A 16635-nucleotide genomic window follows, 5' to 3' on the forward strand; every position below is an offset into this window, starting at 1 on the left:
TTCAAAGAATGGCATGAAAGGTAAGTTTTTATTATTTTATGAAAATTGTTATATTTTTCAAAAATTATTATTATATGTTAGTTTAATTAGAAAGAAAAACATAACACAAATAATCAGAAATTAACTTTTATTCATATCTCAAAGTATTACACATGTCATTACAATTTTAGCCACAGCTGCGAAGAGGATTTTCTTTTAGGTCTAGCATACATAGTGTTACGAATTTGGTATTTAAAAAGCTAATGTTAGTTCAATTATAAATTAAATGGTTTTATTTCTCGCGCAGTGCAGCGCGTGACGAATATTAAAAGAAAGCTAAGCCGGAAAAATTAAAAATACAAGAGCGCGTGCGTTAAATAAATAAATATCTCTTTTTGATTTCGAGAAAGTGCTGGAAAATTCTAGCGCGTGATTTTAAAATCTTATAAAAGGAGGAAAACATCTCAGTTTGTAGTTAGTAGTTGCTTAGTTTGTTGTTGTTTAGAAAACTACTGTTGTTGATTGTAGCGAATTCGCGGATTAGCGTTCTTTAGCTGTTTTGAAGTACGTTCTATTGACATTTGAGTAGTTAAAAGAAAACTACTGTGAGATATTGTAATACTGCATGATAATTTGAGAAAATTTAAGCATTTTTGTTGTGATAATAATAAATTTTTGTTCATTTTTCATCGGACTTGTGCATTCATTTCATAACGAACCCGTACGCACGCAACAATTTTTGGTGTCAGAAGTGGGATTTGAATGCCAATAACAAGAGCGATGGAAGAACAATTGAGACAGCTCATTAGTGCTTTTGCTGCATTCCAAGAAAAGATGGAAGCTGGCCAAGCATCATTTAAGGAAGAAATGAAATTGGGCCAGGAATCCGTTAAGGAAGAAATGAAATTGGGCCAGGAATCCGTTAAGGACGAAATGAAAGCCGTTCAAGCTGGTCAAGAAGAAATGAAAAGAGAAATTACTTGCATAATAGAAAATAAATTTGAAGCTATGGAAGGCAGAATTGACGCAGTTGAAAATAAAGTTGGACATATTGAAGAAAGAGTTTCTTCGGTGAAAGAAGAAATAGAAGAAAGAGTTTCTTCTGTAAAAGAACAAATTGATGAGAGAGTTTCTGCAGTTGCCAAAGAAATGGATACTTTAAAGAAATTCGTAGCGTCGGCAGGGAGCAGGAGTGATGATTTTAAATTCTTACCAATGCCTGCTCGTCCACCTCTGAAGCTATCCACATATGATGGGAAGACCTCCTGGCAGGTGTATAAGACACAATTTTCTATGGTGGCGGATGCGAATGGATGGGATTCCCAAGCTAAGGCCTGTCATCTCGCCGCTTCTCTAAGAGCCGACGCAGCGGATATCCTTCAGACTCTTCCCGAAAACAAATGTTAGATTTCGAAGCTCTGTCCGGCGTCTTGGAGTTGCGCTTTGGGGAGAAGTGTTTAAAAGACTACAGCAGGCTCCAATTAAAATCTCGTCAACAGAAGCCTACCGAAACACTTCAGGAGCTCGCCGCGGATGTTGAAAGGCTGTCCCATCTCGCCTTTTCGGAATGCCCGACAGAAACAAGGGAAATCCTGTCCTTGCAATACTTTATCGACGGCATCCGAGATACTGAAATACAGAAAGCTCTACGAATGGCGGATGTAAAAGATTTAAAAAGTGCTCTAGTGTACGCCATGAAATTCGAGGCAGCCCAGCAAGCAACTAGTAGAGATCGCTACCCAGTTAGAGCTGTGCGAGTCCATGAGCCAGTGGATCAACTGATGGCTCGTTTAGATGATTTAGCCAGACAAGTCGAAGATTTGATACGGAGTAGGAGCGAGAAGAAAGTAGCTCTAAGGTGTTGGAGATGTGGTAGTGAAGGTCACCTAAGGCGGAATTGCAGAACACCCCAGGGTACGGAATATAAAGCAGATGATTTTACCAGACAAGTCAGTGGCTTGAGACGGAACAGAAGTGAAAAGAAACTAATTCTAAAGTGCTGGAACTGCGGAGTTGAAGGCCACATACGCAGAAACTGCAGAACACCCCGAGGTACGGAAAATAAGACCATTTCCCAGCAACAACGCAGCAAACAAATTAGTGACCATATCGAGGAACGGAGGTTGCCAGATAGTGAAAAACCTTGTTTTAAAGCTCTTAAAATTTATACAGTGAGTGGCAACAATAACGGACTGTCCATCAATGGGAATATCGATGGAGTTCCTTGCAGTATGATCATTGACACAGGAGCTAATGTTACCATCATTAGGAAAGATTTAGCTGAACAGTTTAAAGATAAACTTATTTGGACGCCATCCTGTGTTACCCTTCAGACTGCGTCTGGTGATAAGATCGACATAACTGGAAAGTTAAACGTAAACATCACGTTTGGAAGTGCCGCCTACCATCACACGGCATATGTGGCGGATATTACAGATCCATGCATACTCGGATTGGACTTTTTAAGGAAATACAATTTTTCCTTAGACTTGAAAAACAACAAATTGCTTTCAGGATCTAAAGACATGACTATCCATCCTAAGAAGGGATCCTCACCTGGAAATGCCGACGCTTTGTCCGAAAGAACCAGCTCGAGAAACAGCCGAAATCATGCTAGGGTCGAAAAGAAACACCAGACTACCAGCTATTCGCCATCTCAGATGCTCTTCGGTCGAGACCGTCTGCCTTGTGACCGCCTGTTTCATCGCCGTACGGATGCGCCTTCATCGCCTGAGGAACACATCCAAGATGTCAAGGCCCGTTTTGAAGTGATGCACCGTTCCGCACGAAAGCGAGTGAACTTGGCGACGGAGAAAGTGGAGACCAGATACAACACGAGAGCTGCTGGACATAGATCCAACGAAGGAGACAAGGTGTGGTTGTGGAACCCGATTCGACGAAAAGGAGTCAGGCCTGATTTACAGTCACCTTGGGATGGTTCGCACACAATCCTAAACAGGCTAAATGACGTCATGGTTCGGATCCGTGAGTCTTCGAACTCTTACGACAGGTTAGCTCATTACTATGGCCATAGTACGTAATGTAAATAATTGTAAATAGTATCAGACCATGGTCTTTTTTGTTTATAAATGTGTATTTGATTTGATTTGTATTTAGTATTTGATTTGTATTTAGTATTTGTTTTGTATTTAGTATTTGATAGCATTTGATTTGTTTTAGTTATTGCATTTATTGTTTATATTGTTTGATATTGTAATGTAATGTTTATGCCTCAATTGCATTTATGCCACAGTTGTAAGTTTAGCTTCCTGTCCAGGGATTGTACTGCCCGGGACGTGCAGTCCTTGGGAAGGGGGCAGTGTTACGAATTTGGTATTTAAAAAGCTAATGTTAGTTCAATTATAAATTAAATGGTTTTATTTCTCGCGCAGTGCAGCGCGTGACGAATATTAAAAGAAAGCTAAGCCGGAAAAATTAAAAATACAAGAGCGCGTGCGTTAAATAAATAAATATCTCTTTTTGATTTCGAGAAAGTGCTGGAAAATTCTAGCGCGTGATTTTAAAATCTTATAAAAGGAGGAAAACATCTCAGTTTGTAGTTAGTAGTTGCTTAGTTTGTTGTTGTTTAGAAAACTACTGTTGTTGATTGTAGCGAATTCGCGGATTAGCGTTCTTTAGCTGTTTTGAATTACGTTCTATTGACATTTGAGTAGTTAAAAGAAAACTACTGTGAGATATTGTAATACTGCATGATAATTTGAGAAAATTTAAGCATTTTTGTTGTGATAATAATAAATTTTTGTTCATTTTTCATCGGACTTGTGCATTCATTTCATAACGAAACCGTACGCACGCAACAATAGTTTTTACATTCATTAAATGTTTGTTTTTGACAAAGTCTTGAGGAAAGTTGTTATCATTCAGTACATTTTTAAACCGTTCAAAGGCAAAAGGTTTTTGAGTTCTATTTCTCAACAGAAAGTTTATCAACTGAACAATGTCAGAGCCAGAAAACACATGATCATCCAGAATGAGTTCTTTATTCTGTGTCCAGGAAATCTGATGCTCTTTTAGAAAATCTATTATTTTCTGTGCCGTTCTTTTTTGCTTCACAGGAACTGTTTGCATAATTTCGTTTTCTATATCTTTCTCAGAACGTTGTTAAGTTGTTCTTCGGAAGTGTTCACATGAGGAAATGTAACATACTTTTGCAGAACTTGGATGTACAATTTAGACTTTTCTTCATCGTCCATTTTCTTGTTTAAGATGTTTTGAATTTGTGTGTCTAAATCACTCAAATGTTCATCTTCAAATTGCTGCATACGATCCAGGGGTACCAGCGCAAATTTCTTACTGTGTTCCATGGATAAGGGAGGATAAGACACTGACTGCTGCAGGAATCAGGAAAGATAGGAAACCGTCACCTTTTGGAACCAAAAGACGCCTTTTCTTAAAAAGAGGTACTTTTTTGTCCGCTAGTTTTCCTAACGTTCTTTTGAATGGGGCGAGTCGATTTTTGACGCGTTTTGTGATGGGTACGTTTCCTTTTAGAAGATTTAAAACGCATTCACAAACTGATTTGATGAGATGATTTGGGCACTTTTTCCTAATTGAGCTGCTTTTATTCGACTTTTTCCTAATAGTTTTAGATAATCCACATCCTTCTGATGAGACATTCTGATGACAAATGAACTCTTCTTCCTGAACACTTTCTTTTATATAGGTAGCAAATACAGCCGCTTTGATTAAAGCACAGCAATTAAATCCTTTTGCATGAATCGAACATGTTAAAGAACTTTTCTTTTTTAAATTCTCTATCTTAGAACAGTCTAGATTTATGATGTCTCTACCTAATAAATTTTCTAAAAATAATTCCTTTTCTAACCCTTTCACGTATCTGACAGAATAAACAGATGACAAATACTGCAAAATAATACGAAGGTGAGTATAAGGTAATACACCCTCACTCCAATTCATGTGATGACGATTTCTTGTGACCGAAGCAAAACACTTTTGCTGAGATCGTGATAATGTTTTCCAAGTTTGAGGAGGTAAAAATGACCAGCAACTGTGATATCCTTCATGCACAGAATACAAGGCTAATTCTTTAACAACATAGCAATGAGGCATCCATTGAAAACCTTCGAAATCGATCACGATGGGAGAAGACATGTTAGCCATTCGACGTCTCAAACTTAAATGAACTATCGGGGCTGGTAGACATAGCATTTATCTCCAGGAAAGATGCCTGTACGAAGGCGAAGCGTTTCACTTGTTTCAAGTCTTTCAAAAAAGTTGTTTCAAGTCTTTCTTTTTTCTTTTTCTGTTCAAGTCAAAGAGCTTTAAACGCATCCACAAATCAATCAACAAGTAACTGAAAGGATTTGAAGTAGCATCCTGAAAAATTTCTTGAAAGGCCTTTACTTTTCTGGGGAACATTTGTCTAGCCAAATGCATAATTTGACTTTTATCTCTAGGATTTTTGTATAGGACAAGGTAATGGGAATTTAAATGAATATTTCTCATCTCCTTGCCTTGGTGAAAAAGATTTTGCGTTATAAAAATGACTGAAAGGTTTCGGTGATGACTTCCTTTTGTAAAAAGTTTCCTTAAACGGGTATCGCTTGCTAGTTCAGACATTAAATCGTCTATAATAATTAAAGCATTTTGAAGAGTCTGCAGGTTAGATGGTAATCCTTCTTCAAAATTAACATTTTTCATGGAATTAAAAAGAGGTTGATAACTTCCGTAGCAATAAATAATATTGGTCGGCATAGGATGGAACATTTTAAGATCTATCAATTTCTTCACAAAAAATTTTTTTCCCGAACCGGTAGGTCCGCTCAGAAGACAAGTAGAAGGATGTACGAACTTGGGCAGTTCCATTTTTGTAAATGACAGGAACAAGAAAATATTGACTTTTATACTTTACAGAAAATCTCTAAACAGCCTTTAAGTATATTGGCAATCAGAAGACATTCGCTCCTTGAATCCACAATATTTTTCGTAAATTCCAAACAGTGATTTTTGAAAACATTTAAAGAGCTTTAAACGCATTCACTAATTGTTTCTCCGCAATGTGTGTGATTTAAATAAAAATTGGAAAACTCGTGGCACTTGATAAAACCTATTGAATCAATCTTTTGATAAATTTTATAAATGTCGAGTGTTGTTTTATTTTGAAAACAGTTGAAATCTTGTTTAGATGTCCATTGGAGATGAGTCCAAATTAGGAGGGCCATACTTGAAAAAATCCACAAAACTAAAATAACAACAACAATTTTTTGTCTTTCCATGTTCATGATGTTTAACACACTGTGCTCACACTGTGTATGGAGATCCAGTGGGAATGGAATAGGCTTTGCATAGTACTCTTTGAATGGGATATTTGGCTGTTGATTTTTCTACGCTTTTTGCATGTCCTAGCACAACACCAGGGCTAACTCTCACTTTTCTTACAAACAAAGAAGCATGTTCGAGTACGACTTTAAATTCACCATCTCCCAGTAAACAAAATTCGGGTTTGCTGCGTATGAGTTTAATCTTCATATCTACCATATTCAACAAAAGTCTTTCTTGATGAAACATATCCAAATGCAACCGGCCAATCATATCGACAGAGGCACTCAGTTTAAACAATTCTGCTCGTTGGTTGAATCCTTCGTTCGGCTGAGTATCTTCAGTATCAAAAACATTCATACGTCCTGCTGTATCTTCAAAAAACAATTCTGATGAAAGTTGCGAAGTTTTCGTATCAAATCCATGATTCAGTAATTTTTCTATCATGGCTCTGTAGGGATAAGTGTTATTACTGGTAGAAACGAGTCTTTCATTTAAACTAATATCCACTTGTGAAAACATGGAATGTAAAAACAGATTGACAGGTCCTACTTTACTTTCAGAGGTGATAGGCTTGCCATCACTTTTTAAAATTTTCACCTTCACATAGAGTTGTGTCTGTGATAAGTCAAAGTATTCGTCTCCGCTTCCAGAAACATTGAATTCAACAGGACTTCCTTCCGACACATTGGCTAATGGATGAAATTCAACTCACTGACCTTTTTCTATCACTGTTTGAGTGGGAGGTAACGAAAATAAATCCAATTCGGAATAAATAAATTCAATAATTAAATAAAATAAATTCAATGAAGCGTTTGGGGGTTTTGCGCTTCCTTTTAAACCTTCCATGACCGATCATCTCGTCTGCTTTCTGAACTGCTTTCCTCGCTAATTTTTTTCCAGCTTCTTTAGATCTGGTTTTGAGGGACACATTAAAATTTTCGCCCGACAATACGTCGTTCGCAATCTGTGTTCCAGTCCGTAAAGCTTCTTTTCCCACTGTCTTTGCCCTCCTTATCAAAAAAGGCATGGCACTGCGAAACAGTTTTGCAAAAAATCCACCAATCCCATAACCTTTCTGTAAAATGGTTCCTTGATAGTAAGGTAGCCCATTTCCAGTTTGAGCTACATAATAATCTTCAACTTTTTTCGTACAACACGTATAAATCACTCTCATTTTGATGCTTCTATTCTTGCATACACAATTCAAATGAAATGGATTTTCAAATGGATGCTTCTTTTATAGAATTTGTCTGAGGCGAAAATGCAATACAAGAAATACTTTGCCTCTTTCGAACGGCACTAAATCTCCAGAGTGAAGTCTTATGTCAATATGTATAGTCTGAAACTGCTGACGAATGACTGGCAGGTAAAAGGGTCTGGGATAATGAGCGTTTATGATATCCCCATCATTTCCTTCCACCGTGACAATTTTTAGCAACGGAGCTTGTACATCTCCAATGATTTGAGGCTCTACGAGATCACAATATACATACATGACAGGAAAAGAGGCTTTTGGATCGGCTACAAAAGGACTTTGCTCCAATCCTTTGTAAACACCAGGCTCGAATCCTAAAAGTTCAGCTAATCCTTCATGAAGAATGACACTGCATTTTTCGTCCGTCTTAATGGTCACTTTTTTCGTGACAGGATGATAACTGAATTCAATCTTATTTTTATGGGAGGGTATTTTCATGGCATTTAATAAATCTGGTATCGTTTCATAACATCCTGGAGGAACTCTTCTCCCTTCCAGTTTTCCATCTCCTAAATCAAATCCAAATAAATTGTTGTCTTTTCGGACGTTATACCACGTGTGAGGGTAAATAAAGTCCACAAGAGATAATTCCCAATGATTATTTAAATCAATCGGCGTAGGAAGCTGAGTGGTAAATTGCGATATTTTGCTGTCTGGGAAAAAGCGCATGGAGCTGTCGCTGATCAGTGTGATAAAGAAACACATGTTTCTTCAAATGAGAGGTAAGCAGAATGTACAGGCCTTTTATAGCATCCTAACATCTTCTACCCAAGCATTGAAGCTTTCGGGGTACCCTTGAAATTTCACAAAATATTCCACTTTCCCTCGACGTTTCCTCTTTTTCAAAACTTTTTCTACGGGGTAATAACCAGAGTCGGAAACCTTTTGAAGTTCTTGTTTGTAAAAGGTCCCTTGTATGACTTCTCCTGCTAAATCTTTCAGTTTGTAGACGACAGCAGTCCTCCGAATAATTTTATAGATTGTAAAAATTTCTCTTGTCCAGTTTTGTTCATATCCTTTCTCGAACAGCATTTTTGCTCGGCTGATGCGCACCGTGTCTCCAATCTTTAAATCGGTAGGAACATGATTTTTTACTGATTTCTGATCGTACAATGTTTTCCAAATTTTTTCTTGATTTTGTAATGTAACTGATGAGGGTTCCGTCTTAATACTTCGATGCCATGTATTGTTATAACTGGATATCAATTGATCTATAACATCAATATATTTTCGTGTATTAATTTCAGTAAAGTATTTCCATATTTTAGTTTTAAGGGTGCGATTAAATCTTTCCATGACAGAAACTTTGGTTGCATTATGTGTCGTGAAAAAGTGAATGTTTTTCTTTTTCAAAAAATCTTGAACTTGCTTATTGGTGAACTCTTTCCCGGCATCCGTTTGCAAAGATTCAGGTGTACGTTCCGAAAATATCTTTTCGAAAGCAGATTTGATAGACACCGATGTTTTATCTTTGAGAGGAATAGCCCAGGCATATTTAGAAAGGATATCTATACAAGTCAGTAAATATTTGTACCCATTATTAAATGAGGCTAACGATTGCATATCTACTAAATCAGATTGAAATTACTCGTTTAAGCCTCCGACGATGACTCTGTTTCTGGAAAATTTGTGTCGCACGGGTTTGTGTAAAATATAAGAATCTTTGGTTTGCAACCATTTCTGTATGTCTTTTGTTTTCACGCGACCTTTTAAAGCACGATGTAAAGCAGCAACACCCCGAAACTCGCGGGGACCTGAGGATCCCGATAGGTCTGAGCTAGAGCTGAGTTTATTGCAACAATTATTATGATCAAAACGTGCATTGATATTCATTTATATATGTTTAACAGGGAAATAATAACTCGCCTATATAAAGATTTTATAAATATGACATAAACAAGAAAGAAAATGAACATAACAACTTAAAGGTTGAACAAGTAATGATATATATGTTTACGAACAACCATATTTATATTCTCTCTAATCGATAAGTTCGTACTAAATAAAAACTATATGTAACAAATACAATACTATACATTTTTTTCATTTAAAGATTGTCTGAATCAAAGAATGAGGCCATTGTAAAATAAACATACAGAAGTAAACATCAAATACATCAGTTAAACATACAGATTTTAAAAAGTCCTTGGTGATATAGTGAGCAGGTTTCAATAACATTAAATAGGGTTCTTCACCCCAAATATTTCCATAAAATTGTCTGGCAATGTCTATAGGATGTAATCTCACAGCAAGTGAATTCACAGTTTCTGTTTTATGAACAGCGAGTTCTTCACAGTCTATGAGCTTGGGATGTTTTAGTTCTCCTTGCTGCTGAAGGAGCTCTTCAAGCGATGTTTTTAGAATAGTTTGAAGGCATGCTTTTCCCATGGAAAGATCGAAGGATTCTGAAAGAGTTTCCTCACTAATAGGTTCGTCGGATACGCTTTCATAAGCTTCACAAAAGTTCATGTTTTGATAAACGAGGTTGGTGACAATGTCACTGATACGGCTAAAATGTGTCATCAGTTCTTCCCACTGCGCAGTCGTAATGCTGAGGCTACATTTTTGCCTCTCCTGTCGAAGAGAGTTGCTTCAAAGTGAAGTAAGAATCTTTATACGTGACCACAAAATTCTTGGGCAATTCCAGATTCAGTGTCAGCAGGTCTGGTTCCTCCACTGTCATGTTGGTTGCGAGAACATTCAAACACCATGGCTCAAAGTTCACGTCTTGTCGGATAGTACGATTTGCCATATTTGGCATACTCTCGGATGTGCACAGTCACTTTTCCCTTGTAAATGCTGGGTCCCACAAAGACATTGTTTCCCATGTGAGTGAGTTCCTTTGGAATAGCCTCTTCGGTAAAGAGTCCTTTGCGCTGAAAAGGAAAAAAAATGGTAAGTCGGTTGGCAGATAAAAGAACATACATAAAAATGAGGTAACATAAAAATAAAAAAGGTTTATAAGCTTTTCGTAAATACGTACTTTTTTCTCGAAATGGGATGTTTCTTCTGCTTTTCTTTTGGCACAAGAGCTATCTGATTCTCTTGGAACATCATGGCTCAACACTTTATCATTCAAAGGCATGGATTCTTTCTCCAATAGATTTTCCATCTGAAAAGTAAAAGGCAAATTAAGCCCACATTGCACTTTCACAAATAAATTTTTAAAAGATTAACACTCTAAAAAATAGTATGTTTTCGAAAAGTGACTTACCTCTGCAGCGTTGTTGTTTCCTAGCTGATCCATATTCGAAGCAGAGAAGAAACAGATAAAAGTCCGATGAAGAAAATAACAAGGATCGTCCAAGCAAAAAATGTGCGTACACTCAAGGCGAGAGCAGGGAAAGAAATGCTGAACGTTTCTCGTGACAACTCTATATCAGGTAGGAACTCTTTATTTCATCTGAATGCTGATTGGCTAAGAGGCGGTTGGTCCATTATTCAGAGAATATGATTGGTCCACAGAAAAATGTATTCGTTCGCCTAAGCGGAAGCACATAAAGATGTAATAAGGCAGACGCCATTTTGAAAAATAACATGCCCAAACAGGAATAGGTGATGTCATCCTCCCGATGCCATTTTGTAAAAGCACGCCTAAACTGATGATGTCATTCCAAACACGTGGTGTAAGAGCTCGTTGCCACAAAAAATAAAAAAATAATCGTTGCAACACCATAAAAACGAAACTTCCAAAAAACTTAAATTCTGAAATTTCCATTCACTCCTACTTCCACTTTCAAACAAACACTTCTACTTCCAATTCGAAACCACTCAACTCCACTCGACAACATGACGGCACTTCCGGTCACGTGATCCAAGGTCACGCCCTTTTCTGTGACGTCACTTTCGCCGCCCGGTTACGGGCGCTTACTATTGAAGGCTCTAATTTTATCATTGAGTGTAAATTTGTTTATACACAATTATTATTAGCCCAAAGGGCATAATTAAAACTAAGATTAACTAAAGAAATATAGCCGAAGCTATCAAGATTCTAATCGAGTTGGCCCCTTAACTTAGTTATTTGATTACGAAGCTTATCAAGGGCCTGAGTACGGCCGAGCGTAATAACAGCTTTCAGAGAGAGAGAGTGGCCAAAAGGCAGACGCGCGTAAATCAGAAACTCTGATTCTCTCTCGCTAAGACCAAAAAACTTCGCGGTTAAATACCGCTCTTCCTCATTATGTATTCAGACGTGATTCTAAAACTACGTTCTGGCCGGAAGTAGTAAGTTGAAGTTAAGACTTTGACAGGAAAGGGACTTAAAATTTAACTGTTAATAAAATTAACATAAATCTTACAACTCTTACTGCTACTACTACTAAGAATACATAGTGAATTAGAGTTTCAGAAAGCAGTGCCTCCTTTTACTCTGCACCTGGTGAAGACCATCAGTAAAACAAAGTGAGAAGTGTGGACAAAATAAGGCGAAAGTATCAAGTCAAATGGCCGCCATCAGTCGACGAAGAAAGTGAGCTTCTAGTGGAAGATGCAAATCAATTAATGGAAGAGCCTAGTATATGTAAAAAATGTTCAGGATGGAGAATGTCAGAAGGATATTTGTGTTTTCTCTGGGAAATGGAGACCATCTAAAAGAGTTGATGCAGTAGTTAATATGAGTGAGAAATGAATAGAAGAAATTTCTGGCAAGTTTTTTAATATAATTTTGAACTGTGTCTACTTTGAGATCACGGTGGATATACAAATTTGGAATGAACCATAACGTGTTGATAATCTCTCTAAAATATGACTCTTACAACGCTGATGATGTAAATGGATACAAAACTCAAATAGCCAATAATAATTTTACAGCATTCTTAATTATCCAATCAAATGCATTGAAAACCGATACTAACTCCTTGTGAATTAAAATTTCTTCCTGAACAAAACTTACTTGTCTTCTGCAATTCGACCTCATAGACTGTTCTTAACTGCTTCTATTTCTAACGCAATGCTCTCCAAAATAAAACGTTTTTAAATTGGCATGAATTAAAAAACATGCCTATTTAATGCCTATTCATGAAATAGGCATGAGTGCTAAATTGTTTGTAGTTACTAAGTGTTTACAGAAATTAAAATGAATATTTTATAAACAGCCAATTGCTCTTTATTATGTATCAACATTTCACTCTATCAAGATCCACGAAAAGCTTAGTTTCCGAATTAATGATTGACCTGTTACAAACACAAAGCTTGTTTTCAATCTCTATAATTTTAGCAAAATTAATCTTTCTTCTGCAGGCAAAAGCGGGACTATTTTTTAATAAAATTTCTTTGCAATTAATATTGAGTATAAGGAAATTCCATATTTCTAACAACGTAACATATTTAGCAATATAATTTATAAAAACACAAATTGAGGACAAAGCATTTTATTATCTATTTTTGCAGGGAAGGCATATTCTTTTAAAGTAAACTATTGTAGAATTAATGTACATGACTCACACTTATCTAAGTGAAAACGCTGACTGTTTCATTGTCAATTTATGGTAACATGACGCATTTACAAAGCCGTTGATTATTTTCAAGATAAGAGATAACCATTTATAATGTATATAATATTTGTTGTTTACTTTGTCTTTTAGACATTATTTTGCACTTTAATAAAAAATGGTATTAAACTAATGGTAAATGATAAGCAATGTATTAGTGAAACCTTTTTGCTAAGACTAAAATTTAAAATTGGCTTTGTCTACAAATAAACTATCATCTGGCTACAGTATCGAAGAACACCTGCTACTTGCCCGCGGAGAATTATTTTTATTTATTTTATTCATTTTTAAAATTTATTAACGAAGAATATATTATTTTATTTAATTTTATTCCCTTATTTTTGTTTACTAAAGTACAATCTGGAATTTTATTACAATTATCCGGTTTGCGGATTATTCGTGCTTGGCGTGGCCACGCACACACGCTCAACATTGCGCACGATAGTGTCTAAAACACAAACATGCGCGAATTCGAGCATGCTCATGCTCTAAAAACTGCTGAATTGCGATTTGAGATTTTAGATTAAATATTCATTTTTATTTCAATTGATATTTGTAGCCTTTGATATTTGGTACTCTAATCGTGCCTGTTCAAGAACATTTGCATTTTTGATACTGCTGCGAGCGATAGGAAGAGAGCATAGCGATATAGCGTCCAAGCAGCAACAGAAATAGAAGCTAAAGTGAGCAGTTATCCGATATCGAAGCTCACCAATAGAAGGTTTGAATTTAGGTTAGAAAGATTTCAGTTCTCAAAAATTTGAGTTCAATTTCCGAATCAGTTATGTCATTAGCATTACGCAAGCCGTGTGACATAAATTAATCTAGAAATTGCGCAGTCCAGAAACGTTATTACTACTTTTGGAATACAGAGATAAAATATCCAAATTAAAAATGAGGAATTAAAAGGCTATTACAAAATTAAATTATAAAGCAAATTTACATATTTTTAGCTTACACACCCACACACACATATATAGATATAGATATAGATACGTTTATATATATATATATATATATAAACATATTCGGTCGTTTATATCTACACATACGTTTGGTACCAAAAAGGGAGGTGCACAACTGCATGTTATAGGAGTCCCATATACAAAATTTGAATGTTCTAAGTCAGTCTACTCGTTTTTGAGATATGAGAGATGCATAAATACGTTGTACAGACGTTTATATCCATTTTAAAATCGTTTTGAAAAAAAATCTGATGTGTACACCGCATGACTTCCTTGCGCGGAATATTAAATTATACGCACTTTTTTGATATTCTGGAGCAAGATTCACTTAACAGCGTTACATCTCATTCATTTTATAACTCAGAATGCACAAAAATTACATCATGTGAAGAATTATCTAATCGTTGCCACATGTTCTATTCAAATAGTATAATAAATCTAAAATGATGTATAAAAGCAATTTAACAAAAAACAAACAAAAAAAAAGGAACAGTTTTTCACAAATGAATCAGTATTTCTCTTTCAATTAATTCAGTTCTCACTTCGCGACAAGGCAAAAATACATAAAAATTCAAAATATCTATATTAAAAATTAAAAAGTAAATCTGAAGTATTTATTTCCTCGAATGAATTCCAGAATGGATTAAGCATGTGATTTAATTTGCAACAATAAAAGAAGCCATTATCTTTGTTGTTGCGCAGCTTAGTTTCTTTAAATTGGCAACAAATCCTCTATTCTGCTAAGTTTCAAATGTAAACAAATATGGCTGCTATGGTGAAAATAATTAGGCTTAGCCTCACTTAAACAGCTTTTAAATTGTTGATAATTCTACAAATTTTACATGCAGATTTACTGAAGGGGTAAAAACCTTAACCGAAAGATAAGAGCAACATAATTCAATCATTTTTAAAACAAAAATTGTGCAATTTGCAAACATATAAGAATAAAAAACTGAGCTCATTGAGCCGAGTGATAGAGTGGATATATATATGCGTATATTTATATACTTTTGGTGGGGCCGATTTGCAATCAAAGTAGGACGTGCACATTTACATGTTATACCAGACCTATATACAAAATTTCAAAGTTGTGAGGCTACTCGTTTTTGAGTTATGCGAGATATATACATACATACACCACGAAAAAAATCTCTTCAGAATCCATTTTAAATTAATTTTGTTATTCTTTTGGGGAAAAAGAGTCTTTTATTCTGTCCTTACGTACAGATGTCACGCAATTAATCGTTAAATCGTTAAATTGTATTCGACAGCGGTCGAAATGATATTTTCGTTGAAATACGATACCCGAAATTTTTCGCGATTACAATACTTTCTTTTTACTTTGTACAAAGAAAGTAAAAAAAATAATTATACCCTTCCCTCCAAAAGAGGATTTGTATTTGCTTTATACAGGGAAAAACAAAAGAAACTATAGACCAGCTGTTCTCAACCATTTGACTAACGCGTACCATCTAAACAAAAATTGAAAACTTTTAGTACCACCACTATAAAGTACTAGAACCACTACCAATCTTGAACAAAGCTCAGATCGCATAAATTTACGAGTGTTAAAGAAAAAACTCAATCAGGATGTTTGGGTTTTAATTTTTTAATTTAATAGTTAAAAATACTTTCCATGTTTGTGTACCACCGGTTGAGAACCCTTGCTATAGACCATTTCAAATAACTGGAAAATTTGCCATGTGAATTAGTGGGGCCATTGCTATATGTTGGGAAGCAAAAGAAAATAGCAGCAATTTTTCACAGAAAAAACTGTATTTAGTAAAGGAAGGAAGATGATTTTAATTCGTGAATTTTTCCCTTAAAAATGTGCTTTGTGAACCGTGCACTAGTCGGTACTATCAACTTCAAAATACTCTCTTTGTCAATCTATACATATTTAAAAAGTATAGCCATTTTTGGAAGCAGGCAAATGATGCACATGCTAGAATATTTAGGTTTGGTTTGGTTTGGTTTATTAGATTACGGCAAAGCACTCGAGGGCTTTCTGCCTTACGGGAGGGATGCCTTCGGGGAGGACTTTTTAAGGGAAACTGGCTCGTATACACGTTACACATGAGAAAAACCACGAAAACGCCCATGCAGCCAGCCCGTTCGTGGGATTCGAACCTCGGATCGAACTACCAGTGTTCAGCGATTTTACGTCTCACCCGCTGGTGGGCTCCAAAATCACAGAGAACTGAGCCATTTAGAGAGACGGGATGATTTATTTGGATAACTGTTTCTTAGCCCGAAAAATATCTCACAGTAGGGTTCTATGATTGAAAGTGTGAGGTACAAAATATCTCGAAATCTTTTTCAAGACCACTTCTTCGGTTAAGATCTATTTTTCGATTAATTTCATCTGCCATAAATCTCGCACTTAATCACTTGGCGGACCATATCTCTGTATTAGCAATAACGTCCATCCTCGTTATTTCGGTGGCTTGGCAAATGCGGTCAAGAGCAGGAAACTGACGTTAATTAAGGGGAGGGGAAAGTAAACGGCTGTGTCAGGGATCATAAGGGGAGATATATTTAAAGAAAAAGTGTTTTTAGGTCTCATTCAGTATCAGTATATCAGAAATAAATGATGCACATGGTATCAGAATGGAGACAAATTACATAAGATACGAAAAGTTAT

General features: G+C 36.0%; 1 protein-coding gene across 1 annotated transcript; it reads right to left on the reverse strand.

The window, feature by feature from the left end:
* Positions 1-9325: 9325 nt before the first annotated feature.
* Positions 9326-11057, reverse strand: LOC146998139 (uncharacterized). Its single transcript, XM_085812371.1, has 3 exons — positions 10752-11057; positions 10521-10649; positions 9326-10413 (listed from the first exon to the last, which is right to left on the reverse strand). The coding sequence occupies exons 1-3, from the start codon at positions 10782-10784 to the stop codon at positions 10252-10254; spliced, it is 324 nt and encodes a 107-aa protein (XP_085668497.1). The 5' UTR covers positions 10785-11057; the 3' UTR covers positions 9326-10251.
* Between the last annotated feature and the right edge of the window lie 5578 nt (positions 11058-16635).

This window comes from Stegodyphus dumicola, chromosome 3 (genome assembly GCF_044657685.1).
Source record: "Stegodyphus dumicola isolate Sdum_Otavi_A_Nest chromosome 3, ASM4465768v1".
Lineage (NCBI taxonomy): Eukaryota > Metazoa > Arthropoda > Arachnida > Araneae > Eresidae > Stegodyphus > Stegodyphus dumicola.

Bases quoted from the DNA above. Each gene is read 5' to 3' on its own strand.
- LOC146998139 (XM_085812371.1), bottom strand. From the start codon at position 10,784: ATGGATCAGCTAGGAAACAACAACGCTGCAGAG. The intron at 10,650-10,751 runs GTAAGTCACTTT...TTTACTTTTCAG, and splicing joins GAAACAACAACGCTGCAGAG to ATGGAAAATCTATTGGAGAA. The intron at 10,414-10,520 runs GTACGTATTTAC...TTTCCTTTTCAG, and splicing joins CATCCCATTTCGAGAAAAAA to CGCAAAGGACTCTTTACCGA.